The sequence below is a fragment of the Salvelinus sp. IW2-2015 genome, linkage group LG18 (assembly GCF_002910315.2).
Source record: "Salvelinus sp. IW2-2015 linkage group LG18, ASM291031v2, whole genome shotgun sequence".
In the NCBI taxonomy this organism is placed as follows: domain Eukaryota; kingdom Metazoa; phylum Chordata; class Actinopteri; order Salmoniformes; family Salmonidae; genus Salvelinus; species Salvelinus sp. IW2-2015.
In genome coordinates, this window is record NC_036858.1 from 61,906,467 (window position 1) to 61,921,834 (window position 15,368).

Here is a 15,368-nt window from a genome sequence, read left to right on the forward strand (position 1 = left end):
CAGGTTAAAATATGATTTTTAATCCTCAAGACAATTGAGACATTGCTTGTGTATGTGTGAAATTCAGAGGATAAATGGGCAAGAATGGTTTTTCCCGCTCAGCAGTTTCCTGTGTGTATCAAGATTGGTCCACCACCACCCTAAGGACATCCAGCAAACTTGACACAACTGTGGGATGCATTGGAGTCAACATGCATCCCAGTGGAACGTTTGATACATTGTACAGTCCATGCCCAGACAAATTGAGGCTATTCTGAGGGCAAAAGGGGGTGCAACTCAATATTAGCAAGGTGTTTTTAATGTTTTGTACAAGCAGGGTAATGTATAGCGCAGTAATTACAATCATTGTCAAAACAATAAACCCAAGCCATTTCAATGTTTCATATACAATTTATATTCATATAGTCATATTTCATATTGTACAAAGTTACATTCTGAACTGCGAAGACTCATTCATAGAAATAAATACTGAAATGGCTAAACTGCGATATGAAACATCTCTTCTCCTGGAGAGCAGACAGACAGACACACACACAGACCAGCACAAAGGCACACACACACGCCCTCGTTCACTCCTCAGGACAGACACCGTAGTAACACTCACCAGCACAATCTGCTGGTACACAGACCAGACTCCGGCCGAGTGTGTCAAATGACACCTTACTCCCCATCTAGACGCAACCACAGATTAAATGACACCTTACTCCCCATCTAGACGCAACCACAGATTAAATGACACCTTACTCCCCATCTAGACGCAACCACAGATTAGGGTCGAAAAGACAAACATACAAAAGTCAATAATAAAAATAGGCTTCAAATAGTCTCTGAACACTTCAGTATCATATCAACCTATCAGGAGGGATCCTGTTTGGTCAGAGATCAGTCACCCTGTCCCCTAGTGTACAAAAGGTAAAAGGAAGACGTTGCCCCTAGACGCTTATCTAATGTCAGTGTTGAGTTGTTCCTCCACTAATTGTTCACGTTGGGATTTGCGGAGGGTAAATTGATCCTAGATCTGTGCCTATGGGTAACATCTACTCTCAGCATACAAAAGATTCCAGAAGCAGAGAAACCAGCTATTATACACAATCACATCTCTGCATTTACAGAGATGGCTTAAAAAATATATCTATCCATACACAATGAACCTTATAACAAAGACGGTCTGTCAAAATGTTATTGTATCTAAAGAGAGATGGGTTGAAAATGCTGCTACAACGCTGTACATTTACTTTATTCTGATCAACTGAAATTATTTTTCCTTTGGTAACATTCTTTCACATAGGTATACATACTCAGTCACACTTCAAAAGTCCATAATGTAGTTTTAAACATTTCCTTTTTTACTTTTAAAACCTAAGGCAACAGTTGATTTTTGTAAAATGTCTGCAAGCTCTAGCTGATGGGAGAGCAGGATGGGAGAGCAGCGGCACAGAAACTAAAGTCAGAGACCCTGTTCCAACACACTTAAAGTGCAACCCTGCCTTCCTACCTACCTTCCGTGAGGTAATTAACTACTAATCTGTCTCAATCATCAATCCAACCCAGTTGTAATTACCCCTAGGAAGGGAGGATGCATTTTTCGGTATTGCAATAGGGCGATTCTCTGACCCTGCAGCTACAGACATGATTGATCTATCAGGTTTTCCATAGACCATAGTCATGGAGAACAACACTGATCCCAAGTCCAGAAAACTGACAATTGATTAAACTGTATTAAGTACAATCAACATCCATGTTCTCACAACATAAAATAAAAATGATCATGCAAGAAGAGCACACCTGTATCATTTAGGACACACTGGATTGGCTCCATCGCTGGATTCTCCTGTAATACTTGCTTTCTTATTGGACATCATGCGGTTGATTTGGATTTGCAGTTCAAACACCGACATCATTATTCTCCTGTGTGCAGGTGTCTCGTACAGTTTCATACAGTATTGTCTCCTCTGTCCAATCGGTCCTTTACTGAAAGGAAGCAAAGATGAGGACAGGGGTGTGGCCAAAGACACACCCTGAACCTACATTGATTCCAACCAATCACCACGCAGTATTTGGACAGAGGGGTTGGACACTAGGCATACAATATAAAACCAAGTGCGAAACATGACCTAAGAAAATTAAATAAAACAGAAATAATTTTGTTTTCAATAATAATAATAATAATAATAAAAGAGCAACAGGCTTGTATCAGATTTAAAATTCAATACAATCAATACAATTACAAATTAAATAAAAAATAACCGTAAAACAAAAAGAAACATGCAGAAGAGTGAATCTGATTGGCCAGCTTTGTTCCTGCTTCGAGCAGGCTCCTCCCATTCTTCATCTCTGTGGCAGGGTTAGAGATCAAGGGTTAAAAGTTCATGCCTGACTGCCCATGACCTGCCAGACGATCAGGTGACTCCTCTCAGCTTTAGCCAGGAACGGCTGCAGCTTCAGAGTGTGCTCATCCAGTGCCTCCTCAGTCTCCCCAGCCTCGTCACCTACACACAGACAAACATTAAGCCACTTCAATTTATACAAATCTGTATGTTTTCATGCCCTGCCATATACGGACAGTACTTGTCAATTGATTGTCTGATATGACGGTCCTAGCCAACTCACCCATCCTGAAGTCGATGTATCCCTCTCCACCACTCATCACCAGAACAGACCTTTCCTGCTGTTGTTGAGGGTGCTCCTCTACCCCCTTGTCACTCCCCACCTCTGCTGCTCCGCCAGCACCTGACGGGATCACCTGACCTGGGGAAGGGAGGACCTTCATCCAGTTAAAAGGCAGGAGGAGGAGAAGAAGAGAGGGAAGAGAAGTGAAATTACCTGGGACAGCCGTGAAGAACTTGACGGCATCTCGGTGACCATGGAAACAGAGCTGAGCGTGAGCCATGGAGCAGAAGGGTACAGAGGTTCCAGCTGTCACCTTATCACTGTTTTCATCACCATACACACGGATCACTCCACCAGGTTTACCTGGCCCCGCCGTCACCTTATTGGCTAGAGACAGAGCAAGGGAGAAATTAATCATTAAATAGAGAAAGGGTGAATAGATGGAGGGATGAGAAATAAATTAATAATTACATAGAGGGGAAAGAGATGGGCAAAGAGAYGGTGATGGAGAGAGAGATGCATTACTTCCCCTTACTGTCAGTGAGAGGTATAGAGATGATAACGCCATTGCCGGTGCCCACCCAGAGACGGTTACAGGACACCATGAGAGCTGTGATCCTGACAAACGAGAAGCCCAGCTTCCCCGTACCTGAGGGAGATCAACATGACTCATTATTAAGAAAATAAATAATGAAGTACGGTCTATATTTCCTGTACGTGACTTGGGCTTTCTAACGCCATGAATCCCTGTCCCATATTAATCAGCTAACGAGGACACACAAACAAGTTGCAATAGAAGCATAGAAAACAACAGCAGGTGTTTAAATGCCCTGGGTTCCTCACCCAGCATCTTGCTGACGTAGGGTTCTATGTCAACATCCTGCAGGTGTTGGTGTGTGTGGGCGTGGAACAGTCTCAGAGTAGAGTCCAGTCGGATCGACACCCAGATACCATCTCCATCCCACGCCAGCTGTCTCACCTGGCTCTCCTTACGGGGGTGGGCATCAAATGACTTCTACAGGGGAGAGAGAGGATGGAAAAGGAGAGGAGGGTTACAACTATAATCTGTGGATGGTTAGACTTGTGTGTTCAGTATGCGAGTCAGTCCGTCTGAGCCTGTGTGTTCAGTATGCGAGTCAGTCCGTCTGAGCCTGTGTGTTCAGTATGCGAGTCAGTCCGTCTGAGCCTGTGTGTTCAGTATGCGAGTCAGTCCGTCTGAGCCTGTGTGTTCAGTATGCGAGTCAGTCCGTCTGAGCCTGTGTGTTCAGTATGCGAGTCAGTCCGTCTGAGCCTGTGTGTTCAGTATGCGAGTCAGTCCGTTTGAGCCTGTGTGTTCAGTATGCGAGTCAGTCCGTTTGAGCCTGTGTGTTCAGTATGCGAGTCAGTCCGTTTGAGCCTGTGTGTTCAGTATGCGAGTCAGTCCGTTTGAGCCTGTGTGTTCAGTAGCGAGTCAGTCCGTTTGAGCCTGTGTGTTTTTAGTATGCGAGTCAGTCCGTTTGAGCCTGTGTGTTTTAGTATGCGAGTCAGTCCGTTGAGCCTGTGTGTTCAGTATGCGAGTCAGTCCGTTGAGCCTGTGTGTTCAGTATGCGAGTCAGTCCGTTTGAGCCTGTGTGTTCAGTATGCCGAGTCAGTCCGTTTGAGCCTGTGTGTTCAGTATGCGAGTCAGTCCGTTTGAGCCTGTGTGTTCAGTATGCGAGTCAGTCCGTTTGAGCCTGTGTGTTTAGTATGCGAGTCAGTCCATCTGAGCCTGCATGATTCCGTGTGTGTGTCAGGCGTGCCTCTATCTTCATGGCTTTGGGCTGGACCACGTAGATCTTGTTCCTGAAGCCACACCAGACCTTGTCGTGAACCACAGTCATACAGCGGATAGAGTGGTGGGGTCTGCCCAGGTCTAACAGGTGGTAGTTGGTCAGATCCCACTGACCATCTGGAGGGGAAGGGGTGGGGGTTAGCACCAGCATATACAGTGCATTCAGAAAGTATTCAGACCTCTTAACTTTTTCCACTGTTATGTTACAGCCTTATTCTAAAATGGATTAAATAAATAAAAATTCACCCTCAATCTACACACAATACCCAATAATGACAAAGCAAAAACAGGTGAATCCCCTTATATGGGATTCAAGTAGATCAATGGACACACAAACAAATGTAAGAAAGCATATGGAAACACGTCAGCCTTACCCACTCCTCTGTGGAAGATAGCCAGTGTTCCATCAGCCAGAGACACCAACACTCTCCCCTTCACATGGACGATGCCCAGGACAGAGTCCTTCAGCTTTATAGAGTGGAGACACTTCCTCCACTGGGCCACTGACGAGTGCACGTACACACTGAAACACACACACACACCAGTTTGACTGATGAGATCAATATGAGATTGATAAACAGATCTGATTGATTAATTAGCAGATTGGTGTCTCACCATCCGTTCTGTGCTCCCAGCCACATGGTGGGTAAAACACTGCTCATCTTCTGGGCTTCTTCTCTCATCAGGTCCTGTTCCTCTGGGTTAGGGTTGGAGCTCACACCATCCTTCACCAGATCAGACTCCCTGAGAATGGAAACAGGATGTTATAATGCGTGTTTGTGTCTGTTTTTGTTTGTCCGTGAGTGTGTGTTTGTCCATACCTCTGTGTGTAGTTGGCTGGCGACTTCCCAGGGCTAGTACTCTGAACACCCAGAGGGTCAGTGAAGACATGTTCAGTGTAGACTCCCCTCTGACTTAAGTCATGCTCTGGACCTGCAGGACCTGCACTGGCCTCTGTAGCTTCAGTAGCCTCCTCTGCAGCCTTGGAGTCTACACAGGGAGGAGGGAGAGAGAAGAGTAGAATACTTTTTAAATGGACAGGGAATCCCATTTGGGAACCAATAGCCCAAATCATGTTTCTATAACCCTGTAGGGTAGACCTAGGAATTCAGCGGATCATTCCATGGAGAAAGTCGGGTGAAAGGGTTTAGTTTAGAGGTCTTCACTGGTCAGAGTGGGCCTGATATAGCCGACAGCTCTAACTTGTCCCTCAGGACCGGGTCGGGTCCTGTTTGATTGTCATCGGGTCTCGGTCTACGTAACTACAGCTGACAGACTGAATGGACCTGACCACAGCTCTGCATAGACTATAGCATATTTATTTTACGCTAATAAGGTGAATGTATTAACTTATAGAAGGCCTAGCTGACATATAAAAGACCTACTTGTTAACCAGTAGATCAACTTGGCTGATAAACATAACATTTTTGTCACTCTGGTCCAATCGGGTCTAGGTTCCATTCAGGTTCCGGTCTGATTGTTCTCGGGTTCGTTCAGGTCCGGGTCCATGACCTCTAGTCTAGCTAGCAAACTCAGCAATCACCCACCTCTGGAACTAGCAAACTATCCACTAACTCGGCACATCAGTCCAGTGTCACTAGATCTGTAGAAACTTCAGAGGGACGTCTCTTACCTGTGTCGGTTTCATTCTCTGTGCTTGCTGTCTGGGGGGTAGCCACCGCCCCCTCGGTAGAGCAGCCAACCACATTGATCCCTGCCAGCACTCCAGCTTCGCCCCCTGAGCCACTACTGGTTGTGCTGGCTTCGAGAGTCCCGCCCTCAGCACCTGACCCCGCCTCCGGGTTATGGGGTACCTCCTCCCCTGCCGGGTAGTCGGTCTCTCTGGCACCTAACACACACGCAAGCACATATACACCCAAGACCACCATATATAAACATGTACAAACAAACATGTTATGGTTAGCTAAAATCAAAATAAATATATGTATTTTGCTGGGTCTTGAGTGCTCATATAAAAACGCACACAAACACAGACCTGGCACGCTGGCCATGCAGAGGACGTGGGAGTTGCAGACTAAGAAGTTCTCCAGGACGTTCCCAGGCTGGTTGGCGTCGATGACGATGACCTTAGTGGTGGCCTGAGTACTGGTACAGATCCAGACCAGAGAGGACAGCTCCTCCTGGTGATGCAGCTCCTTCTCCTGCTCCTACAGCAAACACACACACACACCAGTATTGTATGAGCGCATGTGTGTGTGTGTGTGCTGGCTGACCATGTGTGTTGTGTACATGTACCTTCAGGTCCTGGTCCAGTTTGTCCAGACTGCTCTGTGATCCTATCTTCCTGCAACGGCTCTCAGGACCAGGGCTGGTCAGGTCACTGTAGAACACACTGGCTCCTACTATCGACCCCCCGTCACGAGTCTTACCCCCTGACAGGTTCACACCTACAGCACACCACAGCTACGGGAGGGAGACACACAGTTAGCAATATGTCCCTGTATATAGAGAGACATACAAGGTAAGAATAGGTGTACAGACCAGTTTGTGAGCGGAGCGGTCCTTTCCTACCGCTCTGCTAAAAACCACTCATCGCTCACAGGAAGAGAAACTGCTGCTCCAAATTCGCTCCATTCATTAAAAATCACAATTGAACCATCACCCATCTATTTTTGTGACTACCCAGACCTACCATTTTGTTTTGAAGTATTGAAACCAAACCATATGACCTGAAGAAAAAGTATTTGAATAAACATGAAAAGATTAATGTAAGAATGTCATATTAAACAACATATAAACATTCTGAATAGGTCAGGAGCCAGACAGAGAGCCTAAGAAGGAACAAAATTGAATTACTTGACAGTTTTTTAATAATATAGGCTAAGGCTACAAAGAAATACATTGTGAAGCATTAGCGAGCGCTACACCAGGCTGGCAGGGACATTAAGTGCTCAGCATTTGAAAACAACATTTCGTTGTCTTTTTTTGTTTTTCACTCTGTTTGTCAGAACCTAACGGACAACTAATCAAAGCTTAAACCAAGTTTATTCAAAAGACAAAGATGTCTCCCTCAGCACAAGTATTTATACCCTCCTTTAGGCGGAGTCTCCTCCTTGCACCTCTAAACACTACATCTTTGTTGCCAGGCATGTTAAGTTACGTATAATTTAAAAAAGTTCCTTCTCCCTTCATCTGACCTGACCTCGGCCCACATTCCTCACTAATCCATAGCTATCCAACTTCATCAGTGACTGCAACCAAGTGATTTCCTTTTCCCTTACTTAGTAACTCTCCAGACCCATACTTCTTATCCACCCTCCATTGATCCCACATATACATTCCTCATACATGTAACCATTAACTTCTAGTGTGGAAAGTATTTCAAACTACAACCCAAAATATTAAATAATTGTATTCTATAAATTGCATATATATGCTGTGACTTACTTAGAATTCATTACAAATTAAACAAAAAATGCCTTATTAGGCTCAGTCTACAGTGCCTTTGAATTCACTTTTAGAAACATGAGTTTGGCCAGTCTGTGACTTCAGGCTCATGTGATAGTGCCTGGAGAACAGGCCAGCAGTGGAGAATACCCTCTAAGCACTTGCAGAGCCACTGGGGACGCTAAACACCCTTTGGGCCGTTCTTGCCAGGTTGGGCAGGAATGCGATTTATKTTTTGTAGGTAGGCCTAAAAGGATTTTTAGGTAAAACAACCCTATCAAAACAGATAAAGCTCCTTGAAAGAGGTAATATGCCTGGCCTATTGGGCCAAAATCAATGATGGCCTATTGTATAGATAATAGAACAAAAATTAACTTAAAGAGATCTGATTTTTTGTTTATAAATACTTTGCTACAATGACACAGCTAGCTACCCACCTCGTTCCTTTCTGTTAGTATGTACACGTACTAAGTACACTATCATGCTTTCGGGATACCAATCTTTTCTGACCCCAAAATGATTCTTTAGTTGTGGACACTACATCACCACACGCCCTCTCTTGTGCTTGGACCTTCTCATCTCTGTAAGTCACCTTGATTTTGCACCTGTGTGTTTTATCAGTTTCTTTATGAAAATATTTAGCATACTAGATGACATAAACTAAAGCAAGGGGCTATTAGCAGCACACAAGTAAACTACAAATGCATGCTGGGCTGGGCATGGCCTGAGCTTGTGAAGTGAGTGCTACTGGAGCGGGCGAGAAGGCCGAAGCGCCAGCCTTTGGGAAACTCGCTCCACGCTCCAGTCAAATTAGGCACGCTCCACTCCAGCTCACATACTCTGGTATACACACCTTCATGGTAGCATCATTCTCATCCAGTGGTCGGAGGTAGACCGGTACAGGTAGATTCTTCATCTTGTTCTCTGACGTCTGACCACCATTGGCCACCTGTAAAATAAAATTGTGTGGTCAAAATACCTGGAGTCGCTTAACCTAACGTAACTTATATATTAAAAGTCAGCCATATTAAGTAATCCACAAAGAGACTTGAACTACCTTGAATTTCTGTGGCAGGCTCCACCCATAGGCCTGTACCCGGCCGTCCTCTTCCTTCTCAACGTGGGCTTTCACCTGTCTGTACTGGGCTCTCTTCTGCTCCCTACGAGACACCATGTTGCCTGCCTCAGACCTGAACGGGGGGATGCATAAAAAATCCTCCCATCAATTCTGGACACACAATCTGGCGTAGATAGATAAATAAACTGAATGGATGRGGGCATGGAGGTGGGGCCAAAGGAGGATTAAATCCTCGATGAGTGAAAGGCTGTATTAATAATTGGGTGGATCATGAGTGAATGGACAGATGAGTAGATGTCTCCAACACTCACTCCTCATTGAGGAAGTCGAAGGCCTTGCTCTTGTCACTGGGTAACTGTTGCAGCGCTGCACTCCTCTTCTTCACAGAGGGCTGGACCTGGGACGAGGGGGCGTTGTACTTCACATTAACTGGAGCCGCCTCCGCCGGCTTCTTAGCTGCTCCGCCACTTGAACTGAACAACCGGCTGAAACTGGAGGACGGAGGGAGGGATGGAGAGAGGGATACAGGGATGGAGGGAGAGAGGGATACAGGGATGGAGGGAGGGAGGGATGGAGAGAGGGATACAGGGATGGAGGGAGGGAGAAGGTAGAAAGAAAGAGCAGACAGAGACATATATAGAGGGGTGGACAAAGCAGCAGCGGCAGGGTTTAAGGGATAAATATTCAAATCAAGGGTTGATTTACACCCCCCCCCCACCCCCAAGACTACACCAACGACCAAAAGGAGGGTTTAACAGCGAGCCAGTCTCCACTCAGCAATTTTACAGGGGATGGGAGAGCAGGGAATGCATTGGTTAATACTGTAACACGAACCAGGCAGTTAGTATGTCAACACAGAACACAACAAAAGTTACAAACTATTACTGCTAATCCCAGCTCTAGACAACGCTTGTTAAGTAAGAGTGAGATGAGAAGGCTAGATCCAAAAATATCAGGATTCTTTCTGTTTAAGATCAAATATCTACAGTCCATCAGGTCAAAACAGAGACTTCATGACCCTCTCCATATAGCAGAAAATAGCCTACCCTTTTGATAACAACCTCAGTGTGTCAATTCAGAAATCTGTCCAATCACAGATGGCATACTGCACCTGACTCTGGAATACAACCATCTATTCCACCGTATGCCCTCTTTCTCCTCATCCCAACCCCATCACACACACCCTCCCACATCCCAACACACCTCCTGCACACATATGACAAACAACAACAGGCATGATAACAGAGACAGAGGGACCAGAGGGCAACAGGAAAGACAAATAAACATGCATTTAACATTTCACGCACACAAATAAATGCTTTACCCTCTGCCTAAAATATCAGTAAATTATTAGTCAGATGCATTACACCCCTCTCCAACAATACATGTCATTCATAAATGAACCACACACCATAGCCATTCCTACTGAAACTCAACAGGGAGAGCCTGTATTGGGAAATTGCCATTTATAAGACATTTCAGTTAAATATATTTMATATGCGTACTAGGTAGACACACACCTTCTGTTTGTAGGTGAATCGTATTCAAAACTTTTGACAGAGGATAAGTGTTGGTTTCCCTTGGGAGTTTTCAAAAAATGTGAGCTCACTCCGACTTTAAATGAAAACAAAATGTCACTCGAAGTAAAAAGCCATTCCCTGATCAGACAGGCACTCCCTGCATGTTTTGTTAATGTTGTTTGTTAAAAACCAGATTCAAGAAGACCCTTAGCATGGCAAAAGTTTACCTACACACTGGAGATCAAAACGTGATAAAAAAAATAAAAAAATAATTGAAAACAAAAAGGGGAAAACAGAATCAATGATGGTCAACAATCATCTTTATGACTAGCTTCAGGTATGGTTTGACACCTCTGAGATGAGTGTACGGAGAAAAGGAGAACACAAAGAAAGCAGAGACAAAAAAGGAAAGAGTAAAGAAAATTAGATAGAAAGTAGTGGTAGTAGAAAGAGGGATAGTAGAAAAAGAGGGATAGTAGAAAGAGGGATAGCAGAAAAAGAGGGATAGCAGAAAAAGAGGGATAGTAGGAAAGGAGTGGTAGTAGAAAAAGAGGGACAGTAGAAAAAGAGGGACAGTAGAAAATGAGGTGTAGCAGAAAAAGAGGGATAGTAGAAAAAGAGGGATAGCAGAAAAAGAGGGATAGCAGAAAGAGGGATAGCAGAAAAAGACAGATAGCAGAAAAAGAGGGATAGCAGAAAAAGAGGGATAGCAGAAAAAGGAGGTGTAGCAGAAAAAGGAGGGGTAGCAGAAAAAGCAGGGGTAGCAGAAAAAGAGGTGTAGTAGAAAAAGGAGTGATAGTAGGAAAGGAGTGGTAGTAGGAAAGGAGTGGTAGTAGGAAAGGAGTAATTGTGAAAAAGGAGGGAATCTTACAACTGCCAGATGCTGGATTTCTTCTTGTCTGCGGCGGCAGGGTTCTCTCTAGATGCTCTGAGGGAAGATAACAACATATTTCATGGAGTCATCACTATTCAGCTGGGGAAAAAACGATCTTGTTACTCAACTAGCTAGAATCGCCAAGGACAGAACGCACTAGAAGGGGTGCATGTTTATCAATAAGAACAATGTGTGGGTGGAACACAGAAGACAAAAACTCTTCAATATGCATCACTTTGTTTTGGAGTAGCTCAGCTTTAAAGGCGCTGCTTGGTCAATCCGACGTCTGCATTGGCGGTCATGCGGCCTCTGCAGAAGTCAGGGCATTCATACTTCTTGCGCTTCACAAAGCAGCGCAGAGCTGTTGAGCAGAGCTGTCGTCAAGTGAGTTTGTGTTTATACAGGACCTCCAGCCGCCACCTACCGTCAACCAATCATGTCAATGTGGAGCTATACGGAGCCCTCCGCATTGTTACAAAATTTGGGAGGCCCACAGCGGCACTAAATTTGGCCTCTGCATGCTTCCGGAGGCTCCGCAACTGCGTCACACCATCCATACGAAGCCGCCAACCACTTTTTGAATCAAGCATAAATTGGCTCTTAGTTACAAGATTCCCCTCCTCCCTCTCGCTTCCTCCCCCCTCTTCTCACCGTATCATCTCTGTCCATCGTACAGCTTCCTGTAGCTCCATCAGTCTCTCCTTGTACTGGTTCCTCTCCATGAGGACTCTGGCCATCTCTACCCTGGTGAACCTCTTCCTCTGAGCCGTGGGAACATCCGCCTACCAGGAGTGGTATCAGCACCCTCATTAGACACGTCCACAAACAACTCACACACACAAACAACTCACACACACAAACAACTCACATCTTCCTCACTGTTCTCACTCTTGGTCTTCACTTTGTCTTCCTCTGCCACCCGAACCCTAAGAGAGAAACACACCATGTGATGAACACACATACTGGAGATGAACACACACAACAGACAGACACTGGAAATGCCTAGGGATCCCATATTAATCTCAACAGGGGAACGAACAGACAGAGAGAAGGAAGGCAGAGTAAAGACTGACCTCCTGAGTTCCTCCTCTAGCTCCTTGTTCTTCTCCTCCAGTCTGGTCTTGGCCTGAGTCACAGCCTCCAGCTCTCCCTGCAGCACCTCCTTCTCACACGACAGCTCATCTACACGCGCTATCAGGTCATTCTTCACCACGTTCAACGCATTTCTGACGCAACCGTGAGGACAGAGATTAGTCAGCATGATCATTAGGCCCTACACCAACTTTCTCTGGGCCACTGTTTCTGCATCCTGGTCCTGGGGACCCAAAGGGGTGCACATGTCTGTTTTTGTACTAGCATTACACACCTGATTCCACTAATCAACTCATAATCAAAACTTTGATTAATGGAATTGGGTGTTTAGTGCTAGGACGAAAACAGAAATGTGCACCCCTTTGATTCCAGGACCAGGATTCAGAAACACTGCGCTAGGTCTCACTGCGCTAACTCTCTTTGATGAAAGCTAAATCCCTCTGAACGGAAGGTGGCAGTAGTGTGAATTTACTACACAACGTGGGACATTCTTGCTCTGGCAAATTAATAATGTTTCATTGATTTCTTGAGCATGGATGCAGGTGATTTGAAAACACGCCTTACTTGGTCTCCAGCAGCTGAGTGTTCTCATGGATGAGGTGCTCCACTTCACGACCCATACCTTCGAAGAAAAGGAGGGATTAAAAGGAAACATTTTTAATAAGAAATGGGAATTCCTCCAGTCTAAAACGGAACGATATAAAACAACATGATACACACATTCCTTCAGTCTTACCAAGAAAGTTCAGGTCTGAGTCTGACACCCATGCTGGCAATGTAAGGTAGAAAACAAAACTGATTAACTTGACAAGATCGTCTTACAGCACGACTTGACTCTATGGGGACTCCACCAGGTCAATATACAGCCTAAAGAACACCTAACCTACAACCTCACTAAAAGGGAGACCCACTGTATATTTTAGTCATAGTTTGGAAACTAAAAAGGGAGAACTAGGGAGAGGGTGATGAGTGATAAGGGAGAAAGTGCAAGGGGTGTGAATGGAATGGTTGATACACACCAGAAAACTCATCTGAAGAGAAGAACCAAGAAAAATATTAAATAATGATWTGAAGTATGCAGTATGGAAATAAAGTTAATGTGATAGCGGAGAAATGGCTAATATTTTCTGTAGAAAGGGAAGTCCATCCTAGTAAATATGGCAAGTACACACAAGTGCCAGTCAAGTTTTTGCCATTCATTTGGGACTGAGGTAGAGTTCTCCAGATTTACCCAAGGCGTGGGTATGAGATGATGGTCTTAGAATAGGTGAGAGGCAAGTGTCTAAGGTGGGCGTGTCTTACCAAGCAGGTCGGCTCCCTCGTCCATGTCTGCTATGTCTACTTCCATGTCGGGTCCTGCCGAGGACAGCTCCGCAAACAAAGACTCTGTGTTCCTGTCGAACGCCATGTTTTCTATACCTACTCCTTTAGAAGGAGTACTGGAGAGAGGGATGGGAGGAGGGGGTGGAAGGGGGGAGAGATGGATGGGGGGAGGGAGAGAGCGGGAGGTCGTCTGAGTGACCACAGCTTCAATACACTGCATCATAAAATAAAGTGTTTGTTTTCATATCCGGCTGCAAGGACCAAGCTAAAAGCGATTGTCTGTACAGTTTGACAGATAAATGATGATTGAGAGTTCAGGATAGAGATGCAGAGATGGAGATAGAAACACTAGTTCCTGTTGACCCTACCTGGCGTCTTTGTAGCCACTGAGGTCCATGTCCAGTTCAGGAGTGGACTCTATGATGGACTGCACCTCTGATGACTCAGTGTTATCACCTGCTGCGTCTGGAGAGGAGATGGAATAACATGTTAGAGTACTATCCTTCTGGGACAAATGGGCACGTTTGACATGGTGAATACAGTGGTGAGGCCAATGTGATGCCAAGCACATTTTAGTAGGTTTTCTAATGTAACAAAATCCAAGTCCCCCAACATAGCCAATCCCCATGTTATCTCAGTTTATGCCCTGTAGCTACAGTACTGACCTGTGAGAGGTCCTGACCCTCCTGTGACTCCTGCTCCTCTCAGCTCGGAGTCCTGTCCCTCCAGGACTGTGGTGTTCTTACTGCTGATGTTCTCTGGCTTCCTGTCGCTTCTGTCCAGGTTCCTGGTCAGACCCTCGCCCACTTCCTCTAACTCTTCCTGGTGGGGCGTGCCCACAGATGCCATGGCAACATCAGACACGGAAGTAGACATGGGAGTGGCCGACATAGACCCGCCCCCTTGACTGGACATTGGGGTGACAGATTTTGAGCCGCCGCTTTGTGTGGACATTGGGGTAACCAATTTTGGGTCCACCCCTTGAGATGAAATAGGGGTACCGGATTTGGACTCTCCTTGAGAAGACATCAGGGTGGCCGATTTAGAGCCACCTTGTTGCGAGGACATTTTGGAGCCTGCTCCTTGCCTGGATATGGGGGTTCCCGACTTGGAGCCTCCACGGTTAGCATTTGACATCTCATCCTACCGAAGAGAAAGAGGAGGAAGAATAAATTAAATAATGACAGATGGTCAAGGGCTATATCTCAAGTCAGCTTCTTTCTCTCAAAAAGGAATAAGCATATTTGAAAAAAAGTTAGCCAATGCAACAAAACCATTAATGCTCAGTCAAAAGGCAATGGTTTAAAGGCAATGGTATAAAAGTGCATAAAACAAACCAAGAAAACTAAATGCAGTTTAAACCAACCAGAAAAACATCTGAATTAAAATCAAAGTGGTTAGATCACACAGTTAGAAAACAAAACAACAAACATGTTGTAGTATATTCTACAGCTAAGGCTAGTTGATTGGGTTGAAGTACAGCTGGTGCTCTCTATGCATTAGTAATCCTAGCAAGCCGACTAAACCCCTGAAAGACTGCGATGCATCTGAAATGGCACCCTACTCCCTATATAGAGCACTACTTTTGGTCAGAGCCCCATAGGGCTGAAAGTAATGCACTACATAGGGAATAGGGATCATTTAAATTTCAGC

The 15,368-nt window shown here is 45.2% G+C and overlaps 1 protein-coding gene across 6 annotated transcripts in view; it reads right to left on the reverse strand.

Annotated features, from left to right (window-relative positions):
• The window catches only part of LOC111977448 (C-Jun-amino-terminal kinase-interacting protein 4), a 63,532-nt gene continuing 48,164 nt past the window's right edge, over window positions 1-15,368 (reverse strand). For all 6 annotated transcript variants that reach the window (XM_024006879.2, XM_070448627.1, XM_070448628.1 and 3 more), the window contains 23 exons: window positions 14,381-14,858; window positions 14,084-14,180; window positions 13,695-13,831; window positions 12,957-13,014; window positions 12,374-12,526; window positions 12,169-12,226; window positions 11,952-12,082; window positions 11,298-11,354; window positions 9,218-9,397; window positions 8,886-9,018; window positions 8,682-8,777; window positions 6,677-6,844; window positions 6,417-6,588; window positions 6,054-6,269; window positions 5,242-5,410; window positions 5,036-5,164; window positions 4,795-4,943; window positions 4,389-4,537; window positions 3,454-3,625; window positions 3,146-3,259; window positions 2,824-2,997; window positions 2,611-2,748; window positions 1-2,489 (listed from right to left, as the gene is read on the reverse strand). In XM_024006879.2, coding sequence (XP_023862647.1) covers window positions 2,368-2,489; window positions 2,611-2,748; window positions 2,824-2,997; window positions 3,146-3,259; window positions 3,454-3,625; window positions 4,389-4,537; window positions 4,795-4,943; window positions 5,036-5,164; window positions 5,242-5,410; window positions 6,054-6,269; window positions 6,417-6,588; window positions 6,677-6,844; window positions 8,682-8,777; window positions 8,886-9,018; window positions 9,218-9,397; window positions 11,298-11,354; window positions 11,952-12,082; window positions 12,169-12,226; window positions 12,374-12,526; window positions 12,957-13,014; window positions 13,695-13,831; window positions 14,084-14,180; window positions 14,381-14,858 — 3,450 coding nt within the window. In that variant the 3' untranslated portion in view covers window positions 1-2,367. The remainder of the gene's footprint in view (window positions 2,490-2,610; window positions 2,749-2,823; window positions 2,998-3,145; window positions 3,260-3,453; window positions 3,626-4,388; window positions 4,538-4,794; window positions 4,944-5,035; window positions 5,165-5,241; window positions 5,411-6,053; window positions 6,270-6,416; window positions 6,589-6,676; window positions 6,845-8,681; window positions 8,778-8,885; window positions 9,019-9,217; window positions 9,398-11,297; window positions 11,355-11,951; window positions 12,083-12,168; window positions 12,227-12,373; window positions 12,527-12,956; window positions 13,015-13,694; window positions 13,832-14,083; window positions 14,181-14,380; window positions 14,859-15,368) is intronic.